Consider the following 22,113-nt stretch of genomic DNA (forward strand, 5'->3'; position numbering starts at 1 on the left):
ATCTCTTAGGCTCCCACAAATTCCAGAGGCACAAGACACTTTACATGAGAACACGGTAGTGCACAGAGGTACACACAGGACTTTATCCTAGGCTGCATACTTCATCACGATAAAGAACCTGCACTTCAATTACTATTACTGTCCTCAAAGTTCTAACACTGCATAACAACAAGCAATACTCAAGATAACCAGACTACATTTTAACCCACCTTCTGCCACAAATAGAATAACACTTCTAAAAACAAAAAAGGTGAGGTCTTCATAACAATGGATTTTATCCCAACACTTTGTGAGTAACCAGTCCTACACATTCCATAAAAGAGGAAATCAGAGCCAAGTATGGTTCATCGCAATATCAAGTGAACTACTCATCAATTCAGAGGCACTTGCCAATAGACATAATTGGCATCATCCCTACATTACAAAAAACACTAAACTTCAACCTCTGAAGGGCCATGCCAAAGCACAGGATGTCTAGTAATGAGACAGTTCAGAAAAACACTCTAGTTCAGATTCCAGCCTGCCTTGTGCAGGAAAAGCAAGGTGTGCATGTGACCCCTCAGGAGCAAAGCCTAAGTGACTCCACAGCACCTTATGTTTACACAGCCTAGTCATAGAGACAAGCTAAAAATAAAAATACACTTCTACTAACACATCCCTTCCTTGAAACATACATTTTGGATTGAGTTACTAATTTGCAGAACACAAAACCACTAAGTGCTCTCATGTAGACAGCCTTATTCCTCTTCTCCCAGAACAGATGCTCAATTCCTCAGAACAAAGCTGAGGTCAGTTCTTGAAGCTTGCAATGCATTTTAGATATGTGCTCACACTCTGTGTACAGTTTTTCTTTTACTGATGTTTAAACTCAAATTTCTTGAATGAGAAATGCTACATACAGTCTACAGTGCACCTAGAGAAGTTGAAAGCATCAGATGCTAAATCCCACAAGGATCAGATGCTAAGTCCCACTATGATGTTTAAATCAAACAAACAAAAATTAAAACCAAATAAAATAAAAATCAGTGTGTAACATAAAGCTGCTTAAATTTAATACTACAAACTTACCCAAGAATGAATTTCACCACCTTACAAAAAGCATCCTAAAACATTTATAAAAGGCCACTACATCATCTCAACGTGAGGATGGGATGAAAAAACATACAAAGCACATCAAGCACCACAACTTTTATCTCTAGTGGATCCAAAACACTTTCTCATAGAAAGTTGTTAATTCAGCAAGGCTCTCGTGGGAAACATCCTAAGGCAGCACAATAACAGCCAGCTATGACTGGCCTAAGTTTAGTGAACCTAACTGCGTGATGCAAAATGAGCCAGGTGTGCGTTCTAGCACTTTTACATCGGACTTCACCTTCAGACATTCTCAGTGTTATCAATTATTCCTCGTGTTTCACCTGCATGAACTAGCCATTTGGTTTTACTCCTCCACTTTTTACCAGCAGACTCCTCAGAGGGGTCCTCCACACCTTGCCTGCATTAGCATGGTGTAGGCACTAACGCTGTGAGTACTGCTGCTAGTACAGCTATGGTAGCAACCATTACCAAAGCCTATCCTCCGACTCTAGCTCTCCGGATACTTTGTTTCTCACAGTTTCCCCACGGTAAACAAAATTCCTCTGGCGATTCAAATAGCACATGCTTCAAAAGAAAGAAGCTGTTTCCCCCTCAAATTAAAGCAAAGTCATACTGTTCGCTAAAAGGCAACTGAAGGGGGAAAACTTGCACAGAAAATATACTTGAAGCTCAATTTTAAAGACATTTAGAGCAGAGAAAAAAGGGCTTACCTTTGAGCAGCATGAGTGTTGATATCAACTCCTTTGACCTAACTGCATTCCCAGTCCATGCTGATCTTCAATTTTGTCCCTGTCCAGTTTCTATTGACAGGAAACTCCTTCTCACTTATGCCACATCACTGTAATATTTACTGAAGTTCTTCCCTTCTTGATGCAACTATTCTCTTCTCCCCTACCCTCAAATTCACCTACTTAATCAAAATTTTAATAAAGAACAAGTAAATGCATCAGCCCAACAGACCAAAATTTTACTCTCTGTTAACACAGAAGTTATGGCAAGTAGCCATCACGGAAATTTACTCAGATACTGCTCTTACACACCCTCCCTGCCCCCTCCAAGTCTGCAAACAAAGCCTTCCACCAAACTTGCTGACCTGCCTGGAAGTGTGAGTTTGAGCTATGGTTTGTTTCACTTGCGTTGCTGGGCTGGTGCCCTGGCAGGGAATCAAGAAGAACAATACCTGGCAGGGGAGAAGGGCTTCCCATTGCTCTGAAAAAAAAGCGTGCTGACCACAGCAGCTCTTCCTGCACCTCTCCTTCTCCTTCCCTTGTCCCTCAGAAGAAACCAGCTGCCACTTTACCACCTCCCATCGTGTCGCTGACTGTACTGAGGATATGGGTAATACTTGCCATCTTCTATTCTACTGAAGCTCTTGCTCTCTTTTTGCCCTTGCTGCCCCTGTTATACAAAACAACAAGGTGATACTTGCACAGCATCCTGACAAAGGAGCTTGTTTTGTTGCAGCACAGAGAAGTGTGAAATATGTCCTAGAAATCCTGAAGGCTCATCGGCTGGAAAAGGAATCCCTGCATACACAGCAAGCACCATTAAGAGGTTGGTACAAGCAGTCACCTGCTCATAGGCTCCTTAAAGTAGTTCACTGTCCAAAACAGACTTACTTACCAACCTGGTTCCCAGGAATCTTGATGGAAAAAAGATCACTACCTTGTGTAATGTAAAGCAGATTACATTGCTCATGTGCAACCAGAGTCCTTATTTATAATATATATTCTCCCTTTTTTTAAGCCTTAGAAGAAAATCCAAATCTTTTTTTTTTCCTTAGAAAAAGCCAATAGGTTTGGGAAATGCATTAATTATTGCTAAAAGCCTAACTGCCCCATGGTTACTGGGTACTACATACCTGGACAGAGAGAGATTGCATGCCTGCCCATGTACAGAAAAGTGTCAAACCAAAATAAGTGTGTGTGGGGGGGAAGAGCTCCCCTTACTGCTCCTGAAGAAAGCAAGTTGTTCAGAAGATCTCTCAGTGATACTATTTTGTTTGCTTTTACTCATTATAAGGATTCTTACAATCAGCACAGACATTAAAGTGTCATTAGTATTTTGTGTATGCAGAGTGCTTCCCTCCCCATGTGTTCAGCTGCCTCACACACAGCTCCCTCTCCAAATTATCCCCAAGAACATCCTCATTACATCTTTGCATTTGAGTCAATGTATGTTGTAATACCATCCCAGACAGCAACTGGAACCAGCTTTGGCCCCAAAGCTAGCATGAAAGATCACTAGCCAAAGAACTAGACCCATTTAACATAGAATGAAATATATTAGTACAAGTGAGTTGATTTTGACTTGGTCAGATTAACTCTGAATTGTTAAGAAAAGATGGAGAATTTTCATGACTTAAAACTCCATTATACTGCTTACAAGTAGCCATTATTAAAAACAAAATCTCTTCCAATATCAGTACAGTTCAGACTGCAGAGCAAGAATAACTCACATGGATTCAGCCATGTGCTTGTAGCTATAGTCATTCCACCCTGCATGAGACCAGCAGAAAAAGGAATAGGTAATGAAAGTGAACCCTTCCAAAGTCCAGCTACCTACCCACATCCTCTTCTGTATTTGCATTCATCCTTAATTGACTACTTATAGACGAAATTTCAGTACTGGGTAGTACAAAGGTAACCATGCAACTGTACATGCACTTCTAAAACAATTTTAATTTAAAAACTGGCTTCTATCTAAACATTAAATTTAAATGACCTGCAAAGACTGAACAATTTATCACCCCCTTGAAAGATAATGATGTGAGACACTTCCAAAATTTTAAACCCATAGTTTATCAAGTATCACATTGGAATGGAGGTAATAACTACAGCTATATTTAAACTGCGAGACCTTATGGACTAAAAGAATAACTGCACTGTTACCTTAAAGTCATTGCTGAGAAGATAAAAGGTTATGGCTATTTCTCCACCAGTAAACAGCTGCTATTAGTAGAAGTTTGTCAAAATAATGAAGAAACATCTCATAAACAGTGAAACAGAGCAAGTTCTTTTAACAAATGTCATATAGCTGGTTTGTTCTCGTCAGTTACTCTCTTTTCACAGAAGACTTCTAATTTTAATAAGCAGAATTTCATTTGGCAGCAAACTCTTGTCTCTCATGAGAATCTGTATTTATAAATGTTAGCTTATTTTTAAAAACATTTAGAAGTTGGCAGACCTCAGATCCAATAATAGTGTCAACACTGCCCTTAACAACAAAGTCCAACCTAATATGTTTCACCCCAGGGATCTGATCTGGCATGACAAAGTTTCTCACTTCAAGTAAAGAATATGGTCAGAAGGGTCAGTTTATATATTCCAAGCCTATGTGTTTGGCATATCCACAATCCCCAAAATATCTACCTAAATGCCACTCCAGCAGCATCTGTTTTAGCAGCACCTAAAGGCAGCTAGTATGGACAACACCAAGCAAAAAAAATGGCAAAGTTGTTACTGGGATGGTTCTCTCTGAGAAACAGGTATGCCATGAAGAACTCTCACTGCTGAGCTATGATAAAAGCACCCTTCCAACCAAGAAATACTTTTATAACAGGAAGATTTGTCTTGCCATCAATTTGCAGAACAGGCTGTAACATTAGCCGCATTTCAAATTAAAGCCTGAGATTTTCCATTCTATTAATATATATTCCATTCTATTAATATAACAAATTAATACACTTTAAATTTTTTGGTGCCTAACATTTTAAAAAGTTAAGCATCTAAAAGCTAAGAATCCTTCCAAGTTACATGTTTGAGGTAGAGATTTAATAAAAAGAGAGTATATATTGCCGTTTTTCAGGTGCAAGAACAGAGCTGTATGGAAAGCATCTAGACTCCACCCTCTATTAAAAAGAAAAGGCTTCTGTTCCTGTTCACTCATATCCTGCATCTATATATTATTACCTGTTATCAGGACACATCTGCTCTCCCCAAAGATTAGAGCTCGATGGCTTCATGCCTCATAAATGGAATCCGAGTGCAGTACCTGTCAGTTTGGTTGGGTTTTTTAGTTTTAGGTTTTCTTTCTTTTCAAGAATAAGGTGGTTTGATTTGAAAGCAATACAGGCAGGAGGAGCAGGCTGGGGCACACGCAGCTCGCAGCTCGCCACACGTGCCCGGCAGAGCCTGTTCGCCCGCAGGGCTTCCTGGGGCAGGCCCAGCGTCACCCCCAGCTCACCAGCACTCAACCTGCACTTACCTGTGCCAACCCAGCCCCAAGCATTGCCCAAACGCCTTCGGAGTGACAACTCCGCTGAGCAGGAAGCAGCTCATTTCCAGTTTATTACTTTGTTGACTGCCTGCATCATTCCGCCTTAGAAAAGTTTAAGTGCTTTGTGACATTTCACTGAGAAGATACTACAAAATTAAAGTGTCTGTATCACAGTTCAGTACAGGACGCTAAAACGACACTCACCCTTTTTCATTAGATATTTTCACTTCCTAATCTGCATACTCTGTAGCACATCATCTTTCCTAACAAGTTTTCCATAACACCTTCCCCAGTTAATATAGGGCACATATTATGCTTATAAAAACAAGGGCCTTACCCGCATCTCCTAAATTAACAACCAGCTCCACAACTGAACACACAGGTTCAGCTCACTTCCCCCCAGTCCCATGCCTCCTCATCCTTCCTCCTAAGAATCTAAATTCCATCAATTGTTCATTGATCTCTCCTCCAGCTTTCCCCACAGATACATCCCAAAATGCCTCACCTGTGTTTCCCACAGGAGGCAGTAAACAGACTTTTGCTGAACCAAGAGTTACCTCTTCCCATACCAACCCAAGTAATGTGGCAGAAGTCCCTTAACCCAGTCACCACAAACAGACCCAGAGGCACAGATCCAAGTTTGACTTGCAAAGGAAGGAGAAGACAAAAGGCAATCTTCAGACTGCTTGTTCTTCTCTCGTAGACAGAAAGTAATTTCTGTAAATTAGGATAATCTCAAGGAGGGAATTAATGCTTCAGAAAGTAAGAGAAGACTGCTTTTTGTTTAATTTGTAAGTGAAAACAAAATAGTCTCTACACAGCAAACACACATAGAGGAATAAACAAAGTAAGGCAATAAAAAAGTAAGAAAAGACTAGAATAGGGTGATAAAAACCAGCCAGCATGCATTTAGAGACAAACAAGCCTGTCCTCCGCCTTTAACTGATCATTCATGCAAAGAGGGGGAGGGAGGAGGAAGGAGCAATAACTCCCAGTTATTTAGACTATAGTAAAACTTTTTATGTGTTGTAACATTTCCAAAATAAAAAATGACTATATTGTAGATTCATCTAAACCACAAGATTTTTTCCAGTTGTGCACCAAGTGTACTCTAAGAGTACATAACAAGCCATCTGAGCTTGGCAGCAAGCTATCACCCTGACATTATGCAATGTTTTCATTAATGTTGATGGTGAAACAGCATGTTTATACAGTTTATGAACAAAGCTGAGCTGGAAAACTTTGCAAGCACCCTGCTACAAAGTCTTATTCTGTCTTCCAAACTCAATAAACTGCTGAAGCCACCAGAAGCGTTCAATAGAAGCAAGAGCAAAGCTCTGTACTTGAGAAAGGAAACAGCAGTACAAACATGCAGCACGAAGCAGCTGACTAGGCAGCTGTACTGCAGAAACCAAATTGTGATGATATCATGGATCAAAGCCAGGTAACCTGATATGTTGTTACTGCAGAAAGAAAAAAAAAAAACAAAAACCAACAAATAAATCCCAACCAAAACTAACCCAAATGCAAACATCACTCCAAAAACATTGTATGTAAGAGAGATAAATAATTTTTCTCCCTGGCACCAGTGAAGCCTCAGCTGAAGAAACATAACCTCAGTATTTTAAGATGCTTCAACACTTCACTTTAAGACTGGCAGCACAGAGGAAGGTAAAGCTGAGCAGCAGCCATCAGAATTTGAGTTACTGCATTCCCTAGACTCAGTACAGATAGTTCTGGGAATGTGCTCAGAGCAGCTAGTGTCCTTCCACGCTCAAACCCCACCTGATGGCTATGTCCTGAGTGATGCTCGTGAGATACATCCTGAGAATGCCCTGTGCCTTTGTGTGGCAAAGGAGTAAGTCCACATTTTTTACCTGCACTTTCAAAGCTCTCTTCTTGCTCTCCCTCACCCCCAAAAGAGTTATGCAGGTTTGTTATGCAGAGCTCCATATTCCATCCCCTCCACACTGCTCTCATGTATTACATATCTATATCTGCAATTTTTCAGCTTTCCCTCTTAGAGAGGGAAGTAATAGCTAGTACCTTGGGGCCAAAATCCCATGTTTTCTTCATTTCTGTCCATCCCTCTCACCTCCTTAAATTTAAACGTTCTGTAACACTTCCCACTGATAAAAATAGTTGCACATTCAGATCTTCTCTTTCTACTCCTGAATCATACATCTTTGCTGGGTATAACATGAACCTTACTGGTAGCTCAGCAAAGGCTAAACCATACCTCTCCCATTGTGCCTGGCCATTACAGTCTTCAGTGCAGTGCTGAGTTAAATTCTAACAAGAACTGCATCCCTCTGCTCCAAATTGATTCTGATATAATTATTTGTAAGAACAACAACAACAAAAAAGCCAACACATTGCATGCCTGTTTGAAGTCTGCTTCTTTATGCTTTGTTTGGGGTGGGAACCTAAGTCTTCTCAGGATTTTGAGCTCTGTAGAGAAGTGAAGCCTGTGGCAAGCTGAGTGGTCTGCCTGTCCTCTGCCCTTTGCTATTAATTTGCAGCTATTGGAAGCAGGTGACTGCACACTTGACTGCTTGTGTCCTGTGGCACAGCTGCCATGCAGAAAGCAGCACATGTAAACATTTGCATGATTCGTGCCTCCTCAGAGTCTCTGTGGGCCGCATGTGGCATTTAGGCAGCACTTTCACAACCCCCTTTGTGCACAGTATTGCTCTATTAGCACACAGTTAAGCTGGAGGGATCCACTAAAATGGCTGGAGATACCCTCCCACGTTTGGCAAGATCCACGATTTATTTCAAGACTTTGGTTAATTATCTTAGAAGAATTTCAAGACATAACTTCTGAAGGATTTTGCCCAGTCTGTGGTAAACACTTTACAGTGTAAAAGAATCTTAATTTATTATCTCCCAGCTTATTGAGGAAAAAAAAAAATCCACAAAAAATACCCCAGCAACTTAAAAATTTGCTTTCTGTACAAACTTGGCTCCCTCTATACCAGATTGGTTAAAAAAAGGCATCTGATCACTTCTCATACACCAGCTGAAAATGTTTCCAGTGTTCTAACTCCTTCTGCCTAAAAATTAAAGAAAGGAATACACAAAGGTCATATAGATGTTGAACTGCTAGATCAGAACATTTTAAAGCTGCAAATATTGACTTGGATTTTACCTGGCTAATTTGAAATGTAATTTCACTCTGACAGTAAACAGTTTTCAAACTTCAGTGTCTGGTATTAAAATCTAAAGATTCTAAAAACAACCAGCCTTGCTGCAATAGATGGTGTGTAGGTTCAAGCAACAAGGAGGAAAGCAATGAGGAAGGCCCATTTCAAAACCATAGTACTTAAACTCCATTAATTTATGATTGCTTCTGTACTATCTGTGCTATCATCACACCATATAATCCTTGCAGCACATACAGACAAGAAATCCACCTAAGAGTGGCCATTTATGCAGTGTCGCTATTAGCAAACATGTTGTTAACAAATCTAATTAAGATGTGTATGTCATGTAAGGGTTAGCATTTAATACACAAATATCTGAGCTATATAAAAGTGTTTCTCAAAACACCAGGGTTAATAACAGAAATAGAACATGTTTTTAAACTGAAAGCAACCAGATAATCAATAGAATCGTCAAAACTTTAGAAAACACAGATTATTGTTTTTAATTAACATTCAGAATACTACGATGAGCACAAGTAAGATTTCTTTTTTTTTTTCAGGAAATATCTTGCTTTAACACAAATCAATAATCACTGCTCCTGTGGATCAAAATAGAAGTCATGACATGTTTCCAGCTCTAGGGGCATCAGCAGCTGTTGCTATACGGCAAAAGAGCTCAAGTGTTATAAACACATACGTAGACTGCCGTCTTGATTTTTCTGTAAAACCAGATGCCAGGAATCCGGTAAGATGTAACCAAGTCATCGTGAAAAATGTGTATTTCACCATGCTTGTTATGAAATATCTCCATTATAAGTGGGAAGAAAAGCACTGTCAGTTTTTAGAACAACACAGATGTAAGTTATGGTTGCTATCAGGGTGTTTTTCAGCTATATTTGGACATTTCCGTACATCGGGTGGCTTTGTCTGTCGCTGCCCGATTTGCCTTTGACCGACTCTGGCCTCAGCACTGCAGGACTGTGCTGAGGAGCCGGCCGTGTGTGACACACGAACTGCAGCATTCCCACAGCAGAAGCACTTCGCTACGGCGTTTGCCTCCCTTCCATCCAGCCAAGACAATGGAAAGCCGAAGGGCAGGCAGGACACGGGGCTGTAATCCCCCTTCGGGGGCACCTCCCGCATCCCACTCCCAGTGGCATTGCCCGAGTTGAGCCCCAGTACCTGGGTTCCTTCCCAGCCCCCAAAATGACAGGGGAGGGGATAAGGAAATAGAGCGATAACATCGCAACCAAACACCGGGCTACTTCTAACCCTACAGACAAAACAATCCAAAAGAAATGTACCGATAAGCCGTTTACCTCGTTCCGGCTTCATCTTCCCCGCTGCCTCAGCGCGGTCTGACAGGGCCGATGCGCTGTGCCGCTGTCCCCGCGGAGCCGGGCTGTGTGAGCCGCGGCCAGCGGTGTCAGCGGTGCCCCGGGAGCGGGCACAGCCGGCGGGAAGCGGCCCCGCCGCTACGGCAGCTGGGCCCGCGGGCGGGCGGGCTGGCGGCGGCCGGCCGGGGGAGGCTGCGCGCCGGCGGCCTCTGCCCGCGCCCGGCCAGGGTGTCCTTCCGTGACACGGCGCCGCGCGGGGCTATTTATAACCTGCCGGGGAAAAGATCCCACAACAACAGACCTCGGCTCACCCCCGGCCGCGCCGGCTCTGAGTCACCGCGGCCCCGGGCGACGGCAGCCCCTGCCGGAGTCCCCTCCCTCCTGCCCGCCTGCCTGCCCCGAGGAAGGCAGCGAGCGGCCCCCCGCCCGCCCCGTCGGGGCCGCGGCCCCCGCCCCGTCACGGGCCGGCGGCTGGCGGCGGGGGGGTGCCCCGCACCCTCATCCCCGGCCCCGCCGCTGCCGCCCGGGCTGCCGGGCCGTGCCCCCGCGGCGCGCCCCGGTCACACAGGCCGCCCCGCCCGCCGAGCGCAGCTCTCCATGGCCCTGCCTCCGGCCCTGCCTCCTCCTCCTCCTCCTCGCCGCTGACTAACTCCCCTCCTCTCCGCCGGGCACTCCCCGCCTCCCGCCGAGCGGGGCACACACATCACAGCCCGGCGGCGGGCACGGCAGAGCAGGGCACGGCAGGGGAGGGCAGGGCGAGCCAGGACAGCGCAGCTCGGCCGGGGGTACCCGCCACGCTCGGCCGCCAACGGGGGGGGGGGGGGCACGCGGGCCCCGCCCGCCAGGGCCCCGGCCCCCGCTGCGCGCCCGCCCCGCGCTCATCCCGCCCCCGGGCGGGCCTGCCCGGCCCACAGCCGCCCCACGTGCCCGCGGCGGCCAATGCCCCGAGCCGCTCCTGCCCGCCCGCCGGAGAACAGCTCGGTTGTCACGGCAACAGAGCGCGGCCGCCGCACGGCCCGGTCCGGTCCGGTCCGGTCCGGTCCCGCTCGGGAACACCCGTCCCCTGCACTGCATACAGCCCCGCTGGGTTTATGGTTCGTGCAAACGGCATCGTCCGTCCGCCGCTAACCACCCCCCGCGCCGAGCGCTTTGGCAGCCAGGCTCCCGCCCCGGGGAGAGGAGCGGCCCCTCGCTCACTCACCCGGCTCCGACGGGGGCTGGTGCTGCCCCTCGCCCGCGCCCTTCCCGCAGTGCCTTCAGCCGCCGGCCGGCCTTCCCTCTCCGCCCCGCACACGTGTGGCCCTGCAGAGCCTGAGCCCATCACCGCCGGGGTTTAAATGCACATGTGGATGGGCGGCCGCAGAGATCCCAGGTGTGAAGTGCCCGCGGGGCGGATGCTGAGCCCCCGCCCGCTCAGCCCGGGCTGCGGGGCGAGTGCGTCCCTGCCCCGGGGCAGCGCTGCCCGCCCTGCCCCGCAGCGCCGTGCTCCGCGCTCACTTCACACCGATAAGTACATTGTGCCGAGGAACAATGGAGTCAGCTGGGCTGCGCTTACACAACCGCCTTAATCTAGCAGAAAATCAGGTTTCCCTGAAAGGGACGGGCCGGCGCCGTCCCTCGCCTCAGACCTTCCCGGTAAAGCAGGTCAGGAGCGGGGCTGCCGAGTGCGGATCCCCTCTCCCGCCCGTGCCCCGAGCCCCCCATCGCTGTAGACGCGCTGCCAAATGCACCACAGAAAACGGGGAAACAAATTGCCCTGGTGATGGGGACCCTTCTTTCACAAGGGGCACAGATCTAGGCCAGCTAAAGCGGCCTCTAGAGAACAGGAAGGACTGCTTAACAGGGGAAGCGCTGAAGCTCTGAAATGTCAGTGGATAGCTCACCTGGAGACTGTGCCGCAGCCAGGGCAAGCCCCATGGACAGCTCTGTTACTCGGATTTGGACTGGGTCAGAAGGACAGATGAGACAATACAGTGTTTCTCCTATTTTAGATGGTCCTATAGGTGGGGTGTATATAGACACTGCCACGTCTCCAGTTATTACACTGATAATTCCTTCCCCTGTCATTGTTTACAAACATCCCATTTTATAGCCTTATAGCCTATGGAAGCCACTCACTCCCTACAACAAGGTGACTTATACATACACAGGTCTTTTGACCGCTGTGCGTGGCCTAGCCAATTCCTGTTTCTTTCTAGTGTGCCGGGGTCCCTGCAGATGTGTTTACACCTGGGCTCTGCCTAGCCAAGCCTTTTCTCACAGCTAGCTGAGCAGCCACTGAAGGTATTGCAAAGAATGTAAAGTTCCAGAACAACTCAATTCTGCACTGTTTGGCTTGTATGAACTGCACCTGTTTCCCACTCTCATTTATCAGTTGTGTGTTATTACATGGGGAGGGTGCTTCACAGAATAAACTTCGCAGTAAACACCTCTCAATTCAGTCATGGGCAAGGGGGAGGTGCAGAGCTTTGATTTTACACTCATAAGTACATGAGTGTCACTTCTGTTGCTGTGTGACTGCTGCAGACGTGTTTGGTAATTACAGATCTCAGAGCTCTCTGCCGGATGCAATGTAATTGCAAATGTGGCAATCCAGAATTATAGAAGGAAGAATTTGACTGAGCAATAAATACTGTGGGTGCATGTAGATGAACTTCAGCGTGACTACAGTGGGCATGATTCAGCCACATGTCAGATCCTCCTAGTCATCCTAATGAAAAGTCACATCCTTTAGGACACTAATTGTTGCTGTGGGACACTGCAAATTAGTTTGTACCTTGTTCTAATATTGGTTTTACAGCCAAAACCAAACTGCCATTCTACAATTTAATTACAATCGTAGCTATTCAGCCATTAAGCTTCACATACTATTTTTAAGAGTTTTAAAAGTTTTAATATCACTTTGGCACTTTTTATAAAACAGCTCGTCAGACACAAATGGACCCCAGTTCCAGGAAAATGCTCTCTCAAAGTACTTTTTCCATTTTAATTAACGAGCCAGCTAGCTTCCCATTACCTCGTAGTTCTTATGAGTTCAAGCCAATGGGAAGTTAAGTGCCAGCCTGAAAACCACTTACCATTAAATAAGTTTTAAGGCATATGATGAGAGAAAGCCACATCTGGTGTGCAGTCCTACTCTGTGTGACCATGTAGGAGACTTCAGGTCCAGCTTCCCCTCTCGAGTCAGTGCATTCCTGGACCCTGAGAGCAATGGGCATGTCTGAGATACATCCTTCAGGTCCTGCTTCACTTCAGATGGACTGTTTCCCTTTGACCACACAGACATATAATTGATCTGAAAAAAAAAGCAGAACAGAAATCTTAAAATTATCAGAGATCTAATTATACAATATCCCATGTATAATAATAAAAGCAAAATAATGATAAAAATCCCAAACAAATTTGTGGACTTATTTTGGGTAAAATAGTTAAAAATGTCCTTGAACTCATAATTTTCCTCACAGTCAAAAAAAAAGAATTATAAATACTGCATGAATACGCAGAGAAAATATGGGATAAGGGGCTTCAACCACAGATATTTGCTTACACACACCTGGAAATCTTGTGAGAGCAATGACAGTACTGACATGCATTTCTGACCTCAGAAGCTTAACATCAACTTAAGTATCCAAGAAGCACATGGCTGCATTACACATCACACAAAAGCAAGATTAACTTAGAAGCACAAACAGAACTTTAACTGCCCTCCCACTGCCAAGTCTTGTGCTCCACGTGCTTCTGGGAGCACAAGGAGGGACAAAATCAGGTTTCTTATCCACTTCTGTCTCGTGGTAGCTTAACCTCACTGTCTAAACAGGTGAGAGCTTAGGCTGTAGCATCTGTGTGGACAAAGTGGCTCCTGCACATACAGTGCATGCATTTTGGTGGCAGCCTCTTTCTTGTGGAAACCTTAACAGGGCCACTGTGTCTCCTTTTCCTGAAATGTGCCAGGCTTTTATTTCTCTTGTGAGCAGTAACCACGTGTGAAACTTGTCTGAAACTGGCCATTGGATTTTAAAATGTCCTCACTTGGAGCAGCATGACACAGTGATGTCATATAAGTCTTGTTCAATTAATATAAAAATTAAGTTTAAAAAGAAGCCATAAAAACCAAGATAAATGTATGGCTGTGTTTTCTGCAGTTCTGTAGGCTGTTGGCACTGTCCCTGTAACATGAAACACAATGTATTTCAGGTTCCATCCAAAGTGTCTTTTCAGCTTTAGCTGTCAAAGAAGTGATGTCTGATGCAGCAGATCAAGATTCCTGTGATTCCTGGAGACAATTACTGTTAAATTATGTGGCACAGCTGCTTTTGACATGGCTGCCACCTCTGTGGTATAATGCCACCACAGTTGGGAGAATATTATTGCAAAATGATAAAGACAATCAGAAATAGACTGGAAGGTACAGTGTGTGATGGAACAAATTTGAAATGTGCTATAAAAAACCTATGAAGAATCAACTATCATTTAATTGTCACCAGTAGTAACCACTTTGCAAAGAAATTAATTATGTACTTATAGGAATTTATTAATTCACAACAACTAATAGATTCTTTCAAGATGTTATTGAAACTGAATTATAAACTCTTATTTTATACAGATAAGGGGATCTAGTTGAATGGAAAAGAGTTTGTTATTATTCTTTATCAAGTTACCTATAAGCCCAATATCAAGGATAGCCTGAGACAATTGTCCTCTGTATGTCTGCCTCCCTTTGTGTTATGCTGTTGGCTTCAGCCTCCAGTACTTACGAGTAAATATTTTAGCCCAAATGATCCTGATTTAACAGCTTGATTTAAGTTCTTGAATAGCATCAACCCAGTAAGGTTTAAAAATGCATTAGAAACACCCAAACTGCATTTCTGATCCTTTTCCAGGTAAGCTGGCTCATTATGTCATGCCAAGATCCATGAGTGTCATTAGGCAGTGCTTTCAGAGCTCCTCACCTTGCTTTATTCTGGTCTGGTCTGGGAGGCAGGAAGACCTTGTTGGTGGGTGCTGCAGGGGAGGTTTTGCTCTGTATTCTTCCCCAAGCCATGCAGAAGTTCCTCCACAAAGCTACCCTCAGCATCCTTTTGAACAGCCTTTAGGCCTCTCTTGCATTTGTTGCTTGCCTCAGGATCAAAGAGATGAAAGTGTATTTTTCTAATATTTTTGTTTTGAGTCCCAGATACACCATACAATAATGTCTGTCAGGTGGAATATGCTCATGTTCTAGAGAACTACATGATGAGTGCCCTGTGCACTGAGTACAGGCTGATACAGTTGTACTTTGGGATGGAAGTTCAAACCTTCAACCCAGCATGTTCAATGTGCCTGTAACAATACCAGGCATTTAAATAAAACAGCCTGATTTTTAAAGGAAAGCTCACCTCCAGCTCAAATTGACTTCAGCAGAATTTGTCACTCCTGCAGTAGTTTTAAAAACTACTCCACCTCTACTCAAGTTCCTAATTATGGAATTAGGCACCTAATTTTAGATACTTATTTCTGAAACTGTTGACCCATGGGTTTGATTGCCATCTTATTGCATCAGCTCTCCCTAGTGCAAATGCATCAATTAAGACAATGGAGGTACTTCTACAGGAAGCTTGTCTCATATCTGGAAAATCAGGATCTGTGAGAGAGTAGAAGCAGCAATATTTTAGTTTTCTTTCTTAGAAATACACAAATTGTGGTCATAGTATTAAATATTTTGAAGAGAGTGAAAAAACACAGAAAGTGTAAACCAATAGATGCTCTACTCGTTGTTTCCTAACTTACAGGGATTTTTCTTTCCATGCAGTTCCTACCAAAGTCCTCCATGGCTTAATTTCACTACTAATTGTCCCTTTCAAAGCAAAAACATACAGCTGTTAACATGTTCTCACCTGATAAATTCACTTTTTGAAATCAAAATGTAAAATGACATCTTGTGTTTTTTGTTTTCCTCTGTGTGTTCTCTCCAATTCCTTTATGTTCCAAGTAGTACTTTCTCACTTGAGGCACAGCCAAGACTAAATTGAGGAGGAACTTGGAGAACAATAGAGAAGTAATTGCACTCCTCTCAGAAGGAAAACTTATTCTCCTCACCAGAAATTATTTCCTGGACTCAATACTTTGCTACTAAACTTGGTTTACATAAAGAAGATTCCTTTCGTTGGAAACAACCTGGTTGGTGTCCAGTGCTGCTCCTCAAGTTTCCCATGTCACATGGGATGCCCTGTGCCTTCTTTACTCTCCTGGCAGCAGCAGCAGGAGTTTAGCACCTCTCAGGATGGAATCTCTTCTTCTGCCAGCCTTCCAGAGGCTGAGGTCTAGCAGTCAGTCAGGCCTTCTTGCCAACAGAAACTGAGCCCTTCCTGCATGTCTATAATTCACCTTGGGAAAAATAACTTGCATAATCCCTTCCCTATTTGGAACAACTCCTGAACTGATATTTCATAAACTTTGCATGCTTCTTTAGTAGCTGATCTGTGGTGTGTAATTAGATACCAGCTCCAAACGAGAACAGTGCAGTCTCATGTGAAGACCAGTCTGAAGACTGGTAGCAGTGGATATATAGAAATAGGATGGTAAAAACGAAGAAAGGTTCTGTTTTACAAAAGTACAAATGACCTGTTCTTTTTAAATGTCAATCTAAGCAGACACCTACTCAGTAAGATCATTAGTTTTAATTGCATCAGCACTTGACTAATCAAGCAATAATGCACTCAAAAGTAAGTGATTGACTTGTGAATTGCTCATCAATCTCTGAAAGAGGGGAAAATTATTCTCTTTTACACAGAAGATCTTTTCTGTGCCTGTAATATTCCTTCCAGACTGAAAGCAGCTTTTTGAAATATTTTTTCAATGTTTTTTCAAGGGGATTGTGCAAGTGCACTGATGAATGCTAATGTTACACAATGTTTACCCAGGACTAAGCTTGATGGAAATATTAATCAGAAAACATATAGGTTTCCATATTAAAGCTGAAGTTTTTGTAGCAACATCAGGCCCTTACCAGAAGCTAGAGATGTATGTTTGCCAAGAGAAACAGCAAGATATTGCCAGCAGTAGGTTTGGGGAAAATGGAAGCACAAGAACTGTTTTCAGTCTAGGTAATCTCTCTCCCCTCATCTCTGTGTTTATTTGTAGAGCAGATGCTTCCAGGAGCTGTACCCCAATTACTCAAAGCAGTGATCCATCAGGAATCCAGCCACCCCATTTGCATTATCTCCATTACCTTCAGTGGAAAGTGAGTGCATAACACTTGGAAGGAGGCAGTTGGAATTTTGCAGTGTTGTTTTCCTATTGTTAATGAGTTGATCTATATTGCAATAATTTCCAACGCAGTTGTGTGGAAGTAATTGCACCAAATTAATTGCTGGTGTAACTCCATCTGGTAGGAGTTCACGAAGTTCAGCTCCTGGTGCCTCTGCCAGTCCTGTTTACTTTCCTACTGCAGCAGCTGGGTCATGGCTTTGCACTGTGCTGGTTTGGTGGCACATCCCAGCCAGCTTCTGCCTCTCAGACAGCTCCCTCATTTACAGCAGGACTCAGGCCAGCAGCCTTTGCCCTCATATGCCTCCCCTGCTACCAGAGCTTGTAGCACAAGTATTTCTTACTGATTTTCTCTGTCTCTCTGCAGTGCAGAGTTGCCATGTCAGTCTGTCAGGAAGGCCTTGGACTTGCCATTTTTAGGCAGTGCTCATCCTCCGCCACATTAGTACCCATTGTGTAGGGGAGAGCAGCAGAGAGGCACAGCCAGCAGCCCTCCAAGGGCCAGCTTGTCCTACATCTCACCCTGCAGCAGAGCTGGGGCACCGGGGACAGACTGACAGTGAGCACGTGCATGACATGTTAAAGGATTGCCACAGCTACACTGCCCAGTGTGTTGAAATTACACACAACTTTCCATGGGCGCTGTAAATGAAAAGGATAATTCATTTATGTAGAGAAGCAATTACCTTGCTGGAACAACAAGTCCAACCTATAGTTCCACCCAAGCTAAATTAAGGCCACAACTCCTGCTAGACTTATGAGAGTAGGGCAGGAAAGTAGCACGTTGTTAAATACAAGGCAATATTTAATGTAACCCCATGCCAGGTTTACAAGAGAAGTCATGTATCATTTACTAAAGCAGTCAGTGAGTTGGGGCTTACTAGGTAAATGTTGGAGCTATGGAAAACTGCCATGGCCTTGTTCTAAAAATTTTGATCACATCATTATTAGCCACAGTCCATCTGATATATTCATGGCCATTTAGTGGCCTATACTATGTGTTAATAGTAAAGACCGAATGGAAATGGCACTGAACAGAATGTGTTGGGCATAGTCATCAGAACTGGGGTTGTTTCAATACAGAAATGTGAAATAGATTCAGGTTAAAGTGGTTTCAAATTTTTGTGAGTTTGTTTTTCTTTGTTTTATTTAAATAAATATTCCTTAAAACCACACATGAGCTGCTGTCCTGGTATCCCATGACTATAGTGAAGGGTACTGTGGCTCAGCTCACTTGCTGGCAAGGTCAGTTATGTCAGTCCAGGGCCCAGCTCCACTCTCTTTGTACACCAAATTTCCAACATACACAAAAAGCCTCTGTCTCTCACCCCAAGCATCGTGTTTATAAGCTTTACTGTACCTGAAGCAAAACAAATGCTCTTTTCAGGAGTTTGACGTCCTCAAACTGAGAGCATGATAGCAACTATGGTAAAAAAATGAGCATTAAAGCTGAATACTGAAAGTCTTGATTGTGCTTCACTGGGTGAAAATAAATAAATAAATAAATGTAAATAAATCTCTGTGCCTGCCAGATGTCATCAATAGTGAAATCCTTGGTCATACACAAAGGTCAACTCCTCTTCACACAGAAGCAGTGAGAATTTCAACTCAGGCTATGCTGGGTGGAACTTTCTCTTCTACTTTCACATCAGGTCAATTATAATTTTAATCTTTACAGGTGATTTGTTCTCATGTTGCATAACATTATTTGAACATTATTATTTGAAGGGGAAGGGAAGCTTTCATTCAACGATCTCAAAGGCAGTATAGTATATACACAAAATAAATAGAATTGCAGAAACTTACTAAATTGCTCTCCTTTGGATGTCAATTAGAACTCAAAAACAAGAGAGATCAGCGTACCCATTTATAGTGAAGTCAATACTTCCTTAATTAGGCTGGGTATTTTTTTCAAGCTAGCAATACGGTTGGAATATTGTAGCTGTATCTGCGCTCATATTGCTTTTGGCTCCTTCTGAATTTCTTGGTTAATTTATTTCCCTTTAAAGTTGTTTAACCGAGTTTCTTTCTTTACACAAACCATAAGCAGCTTCACTGCCTGGAAGACACAAAGCCTGATTGTTCTTACACCAGTGCAAATCAGCAGTGATGCCACCAGCCTATAGAATTACATCAACATAAAGATGACGCCAGAGAGATGGTAATCAAAGCCCTTGTTTCAAAGTTAATTTAATTGCTTTTGTTTCAAAAAAGAAAAGATGAGTACAGAGCGCATTTGTTCTCTTTCTCAACTGAAATGTCAGAGAATCACTGCGGTTTTGGCATCTGGTCTGTGTGGGGTTTGCACACATGGATCACGTTTCAAAAGCAGGGCCCTAGTCACAACCCACCATGCTAAGGGTCCATTTCCTCAATCCAGTTGTAAGGAAGGGGAGGGGTTTTCTCCTCTTCCTTCGTTGTCATTGAGACTGCTTTTTCCACTGTCCAGAGCCATTAGTAAACTGCCATCAGCTTTAGAGCAACAGAGCAACAGAGCTCCAGCAAGGAACACGTGGCACATTTAAAGCCATTGTCCAGCTTTGATTCATCAAGTCACTCTGCACATTTAATGCTCCAGATTTTTCCTTGGCAGGAAAGAACATTGTAAGGCTTGTCATATTTTTCCCTCTTTACATAAACAGGTATATTTCTTATGAGAAGGGGATTCTGGTTTGCCTTAGGAGGCTGCTATAGATCACAGCATCTTTAGGACTGTTCTAACTTACAGCAGGTACCTTTCTGACATAAATCATGTGAAGTTGCTTTTCTCTGCATCCTCTGTCTCTGGTCACTGTAGCAATGAATCTTCATCACTGTTTTGCTATCAGCCTTCTGGATTCACCTGCCTTATGTTTAAGAATCTGGAAGCCAGGTCCTCATTGCAAAGGAGCAGGTGGCAGCTGTCCTTGCCAAAGCGTGTTCAGCCGTACGTGGCAGAGGTAAGAGGCAGCTCAGGCACTGAGGGTGCTGCCAGGGCACCACCAAGAGCCACCAGCACTGCCCCACAGTGCCACACACGCTCATCCTGCCCTGTGGGATTTCCCCTGCTGGTTGCACGCTCCTCCTGCTGCACAGTGGGCACCCAAAGGCTTTACCTGGCAGCAGTTCCAGGTGGTTGTATAACACCGTCTCGACAATGCTGGCAGGGCATTAGCAGGGATTAAGCCTGCACTTATTACACAAGAGCCACATGATCTGATTGACATACCCTGTCCCTCCATCAGCTTTCACTGGAAACTTCTAATGGAGTGATTCAGAAATTACATCCAATTTGAGGGGTTGTTGGTTTTTGCATCATTACTCAAACACCAAAAGTACTCGGGGTAGAAGCTACAGCACATGTTGAAGAGAAAACCCAGAGATTTCCTAACACTTCCCCAGGGGGAGGGAAGATGTATTTTTGGGGGAAAACACAGTAAATTACAGATGAGAAGAAGCTGCTGAATCTAGACACAAGAGCAAAACTGATCACTCTGATCAGCCAGTGGTGGGCCCCACTGGCCCCCCAAATTCTGCTCTTACCCACAACTGCTAGGAATGGCCAGTGCAGCACTGCCAGTCCTGCCCTCAGAACTGTGGGGCTGGAGAATCTCAGGGAGGCAGGTGTGCATTGCTTCTCTCTTTTGGTGGAAGCTAAACAGTATTTCATCCTTCTGGAGTATTTGTGTGAAACTCCCAGGCCATGTACCATGGTACTATGATAAAGCCTATCTTTGCTGAAACAGAGGGAAACAGGACTGAACATCTGCCTAGCACATGTAGAAGCTACAGCTCTAAAGGTTGCTGGAAGAGATATACACGTGCAGATGTAGTTTGGCTGTGAACTCCCTCCCCTTTTGTCTCCAACCCAGCAGGCAGAGCGGGTGGTGGGCACTCCCAGCCCAGCTGACCCCCTCCCTTTGGCCCAGGACAGTCCTGGGGGTGACACACACTGTGTCAGCACGTTCAGGTTTATGCCACAGGACTTCAAGGGGGCTGAACTCCCAGAGGAGATCACTGCCAGCTATGGAACACTGGCTGCTTTATGCTCAGGGGTGAGAAAGGCAGTATTTACCTACTGAAATAGCTGGAGTTTGATTATTTATTTTTCATGGAATGTAGAGTCTCTGTTGAGTAATGGGACTCCATTGTGTGCCAAGTGCAGCAGACACAGAAGAGGAAATATAATTTCCATTAAGAGGCTGTATCCTGGAAAGGCAGGGCACAAACACATGAACAGAGAAAGGAGTTGCCAACAGTCATATTTAAAAAAATTAAACAAACAAATCACTCATTCATGAATTGCTATTATTACCTTTTCACGTACTTTAGAGATTTGTTAGAACTCATTTCGTTTTAATAGTTCTGTTAATTAAATACACAGTAAACATAAAAATGCCAAGGGAGTAGCTGTGATTCTTGATGTTTACTATCTGGTAGTTTAAGTATTGTCATTGAAAGAAGACAAAAGTAGAAAAAAAATTAAGTTTAGCCAGAATACAATGTTCAGAACTAAAGGCAGGAAATGAGGATTCACAGCAACTACCTGTGAAGAGCTTCATATTTTCAATCATTTGCATTTTATCTGGGAGATAGTTTGAAGCAGCACTTTTTGACTCACTTTGAATGTCTGTTTTTGCAGACATTACAGTATACTTGTATTTCAAAGCATGAAAAGACAGAGGTTAAAAATATCCAAAATACCCGTGTTAGCTGTTCTGAAATCAGTGAACCTCATGGAAAATGTGTGTTGCTTGCAATACTCTGTCCTGAGCAGCACTTTGAACATGTTTAAATGCAGCAGCACAATTAGAGGGTTTTAAAAAAGCTCCACCCTGCCCTAACCTCTCCCATGCTGGCTTCACTTGATGGCCTCTCCTTGGCAGCAGCTCCCTTGTCTTCACTTAACTCCAGCTGCCTCTGAGGGCACATCCAGATTCTTCTCAATCTAATGAAGAAAATTTGAAATAAGAGAGCAGTGTAAGAGTACAGTTTGCTAACTTGCCAAAGATCAGAAAAGGGAATAGCAAAGGCCATAGAAAACTATGAGGAATAATAAATGGATTAGTGGAGGAACAGCCCTTTTCCTGTTG

At 44.0% G+C, this 22,113-nt stretch overlaps 1 protein-coding gene across 1 annotated transcript in view; it reads right to left on the reverse strand.

The window, feature by feature from the left end:
- Positions 1–9,932, reverse strand: part of ATOSA (atos homolog A) — a 46,027-nt gene extending 36,095 nt beyond the window's left edge. The window contains exon 1 of the mRNA XM_014251091.2: positions 9,779–9,932. Within this exon, the coding sequence (XP_014106566.2) occupies positions 9,779–9,794 (16 nt within the window). The 5' untranslated portion in view covers positions 9,795–9,932. The remainder of the gene's footprint in view (positions 1–9,778) is intronic.
- Between the last annotated feature and the right edge of the window lie 12,181 nt (positions 9,933–22,113).

Source organism: Pseudopodoces humilis, chromosome 16 (assembly GCF_049639895.1).
Source record: "Pseudopodoces humilis isolate 2021_Gansu_Grassland_sample_001 chromosome 16, ASM4963989v1, whole genome shotgun sequence".
Taxonomy (NCBI): Eukaryota; Metazoa; Chordata; class Aves; order Passeriformes; family Paridae; genus Pseudopodoces; species Pseudopodoces humilis.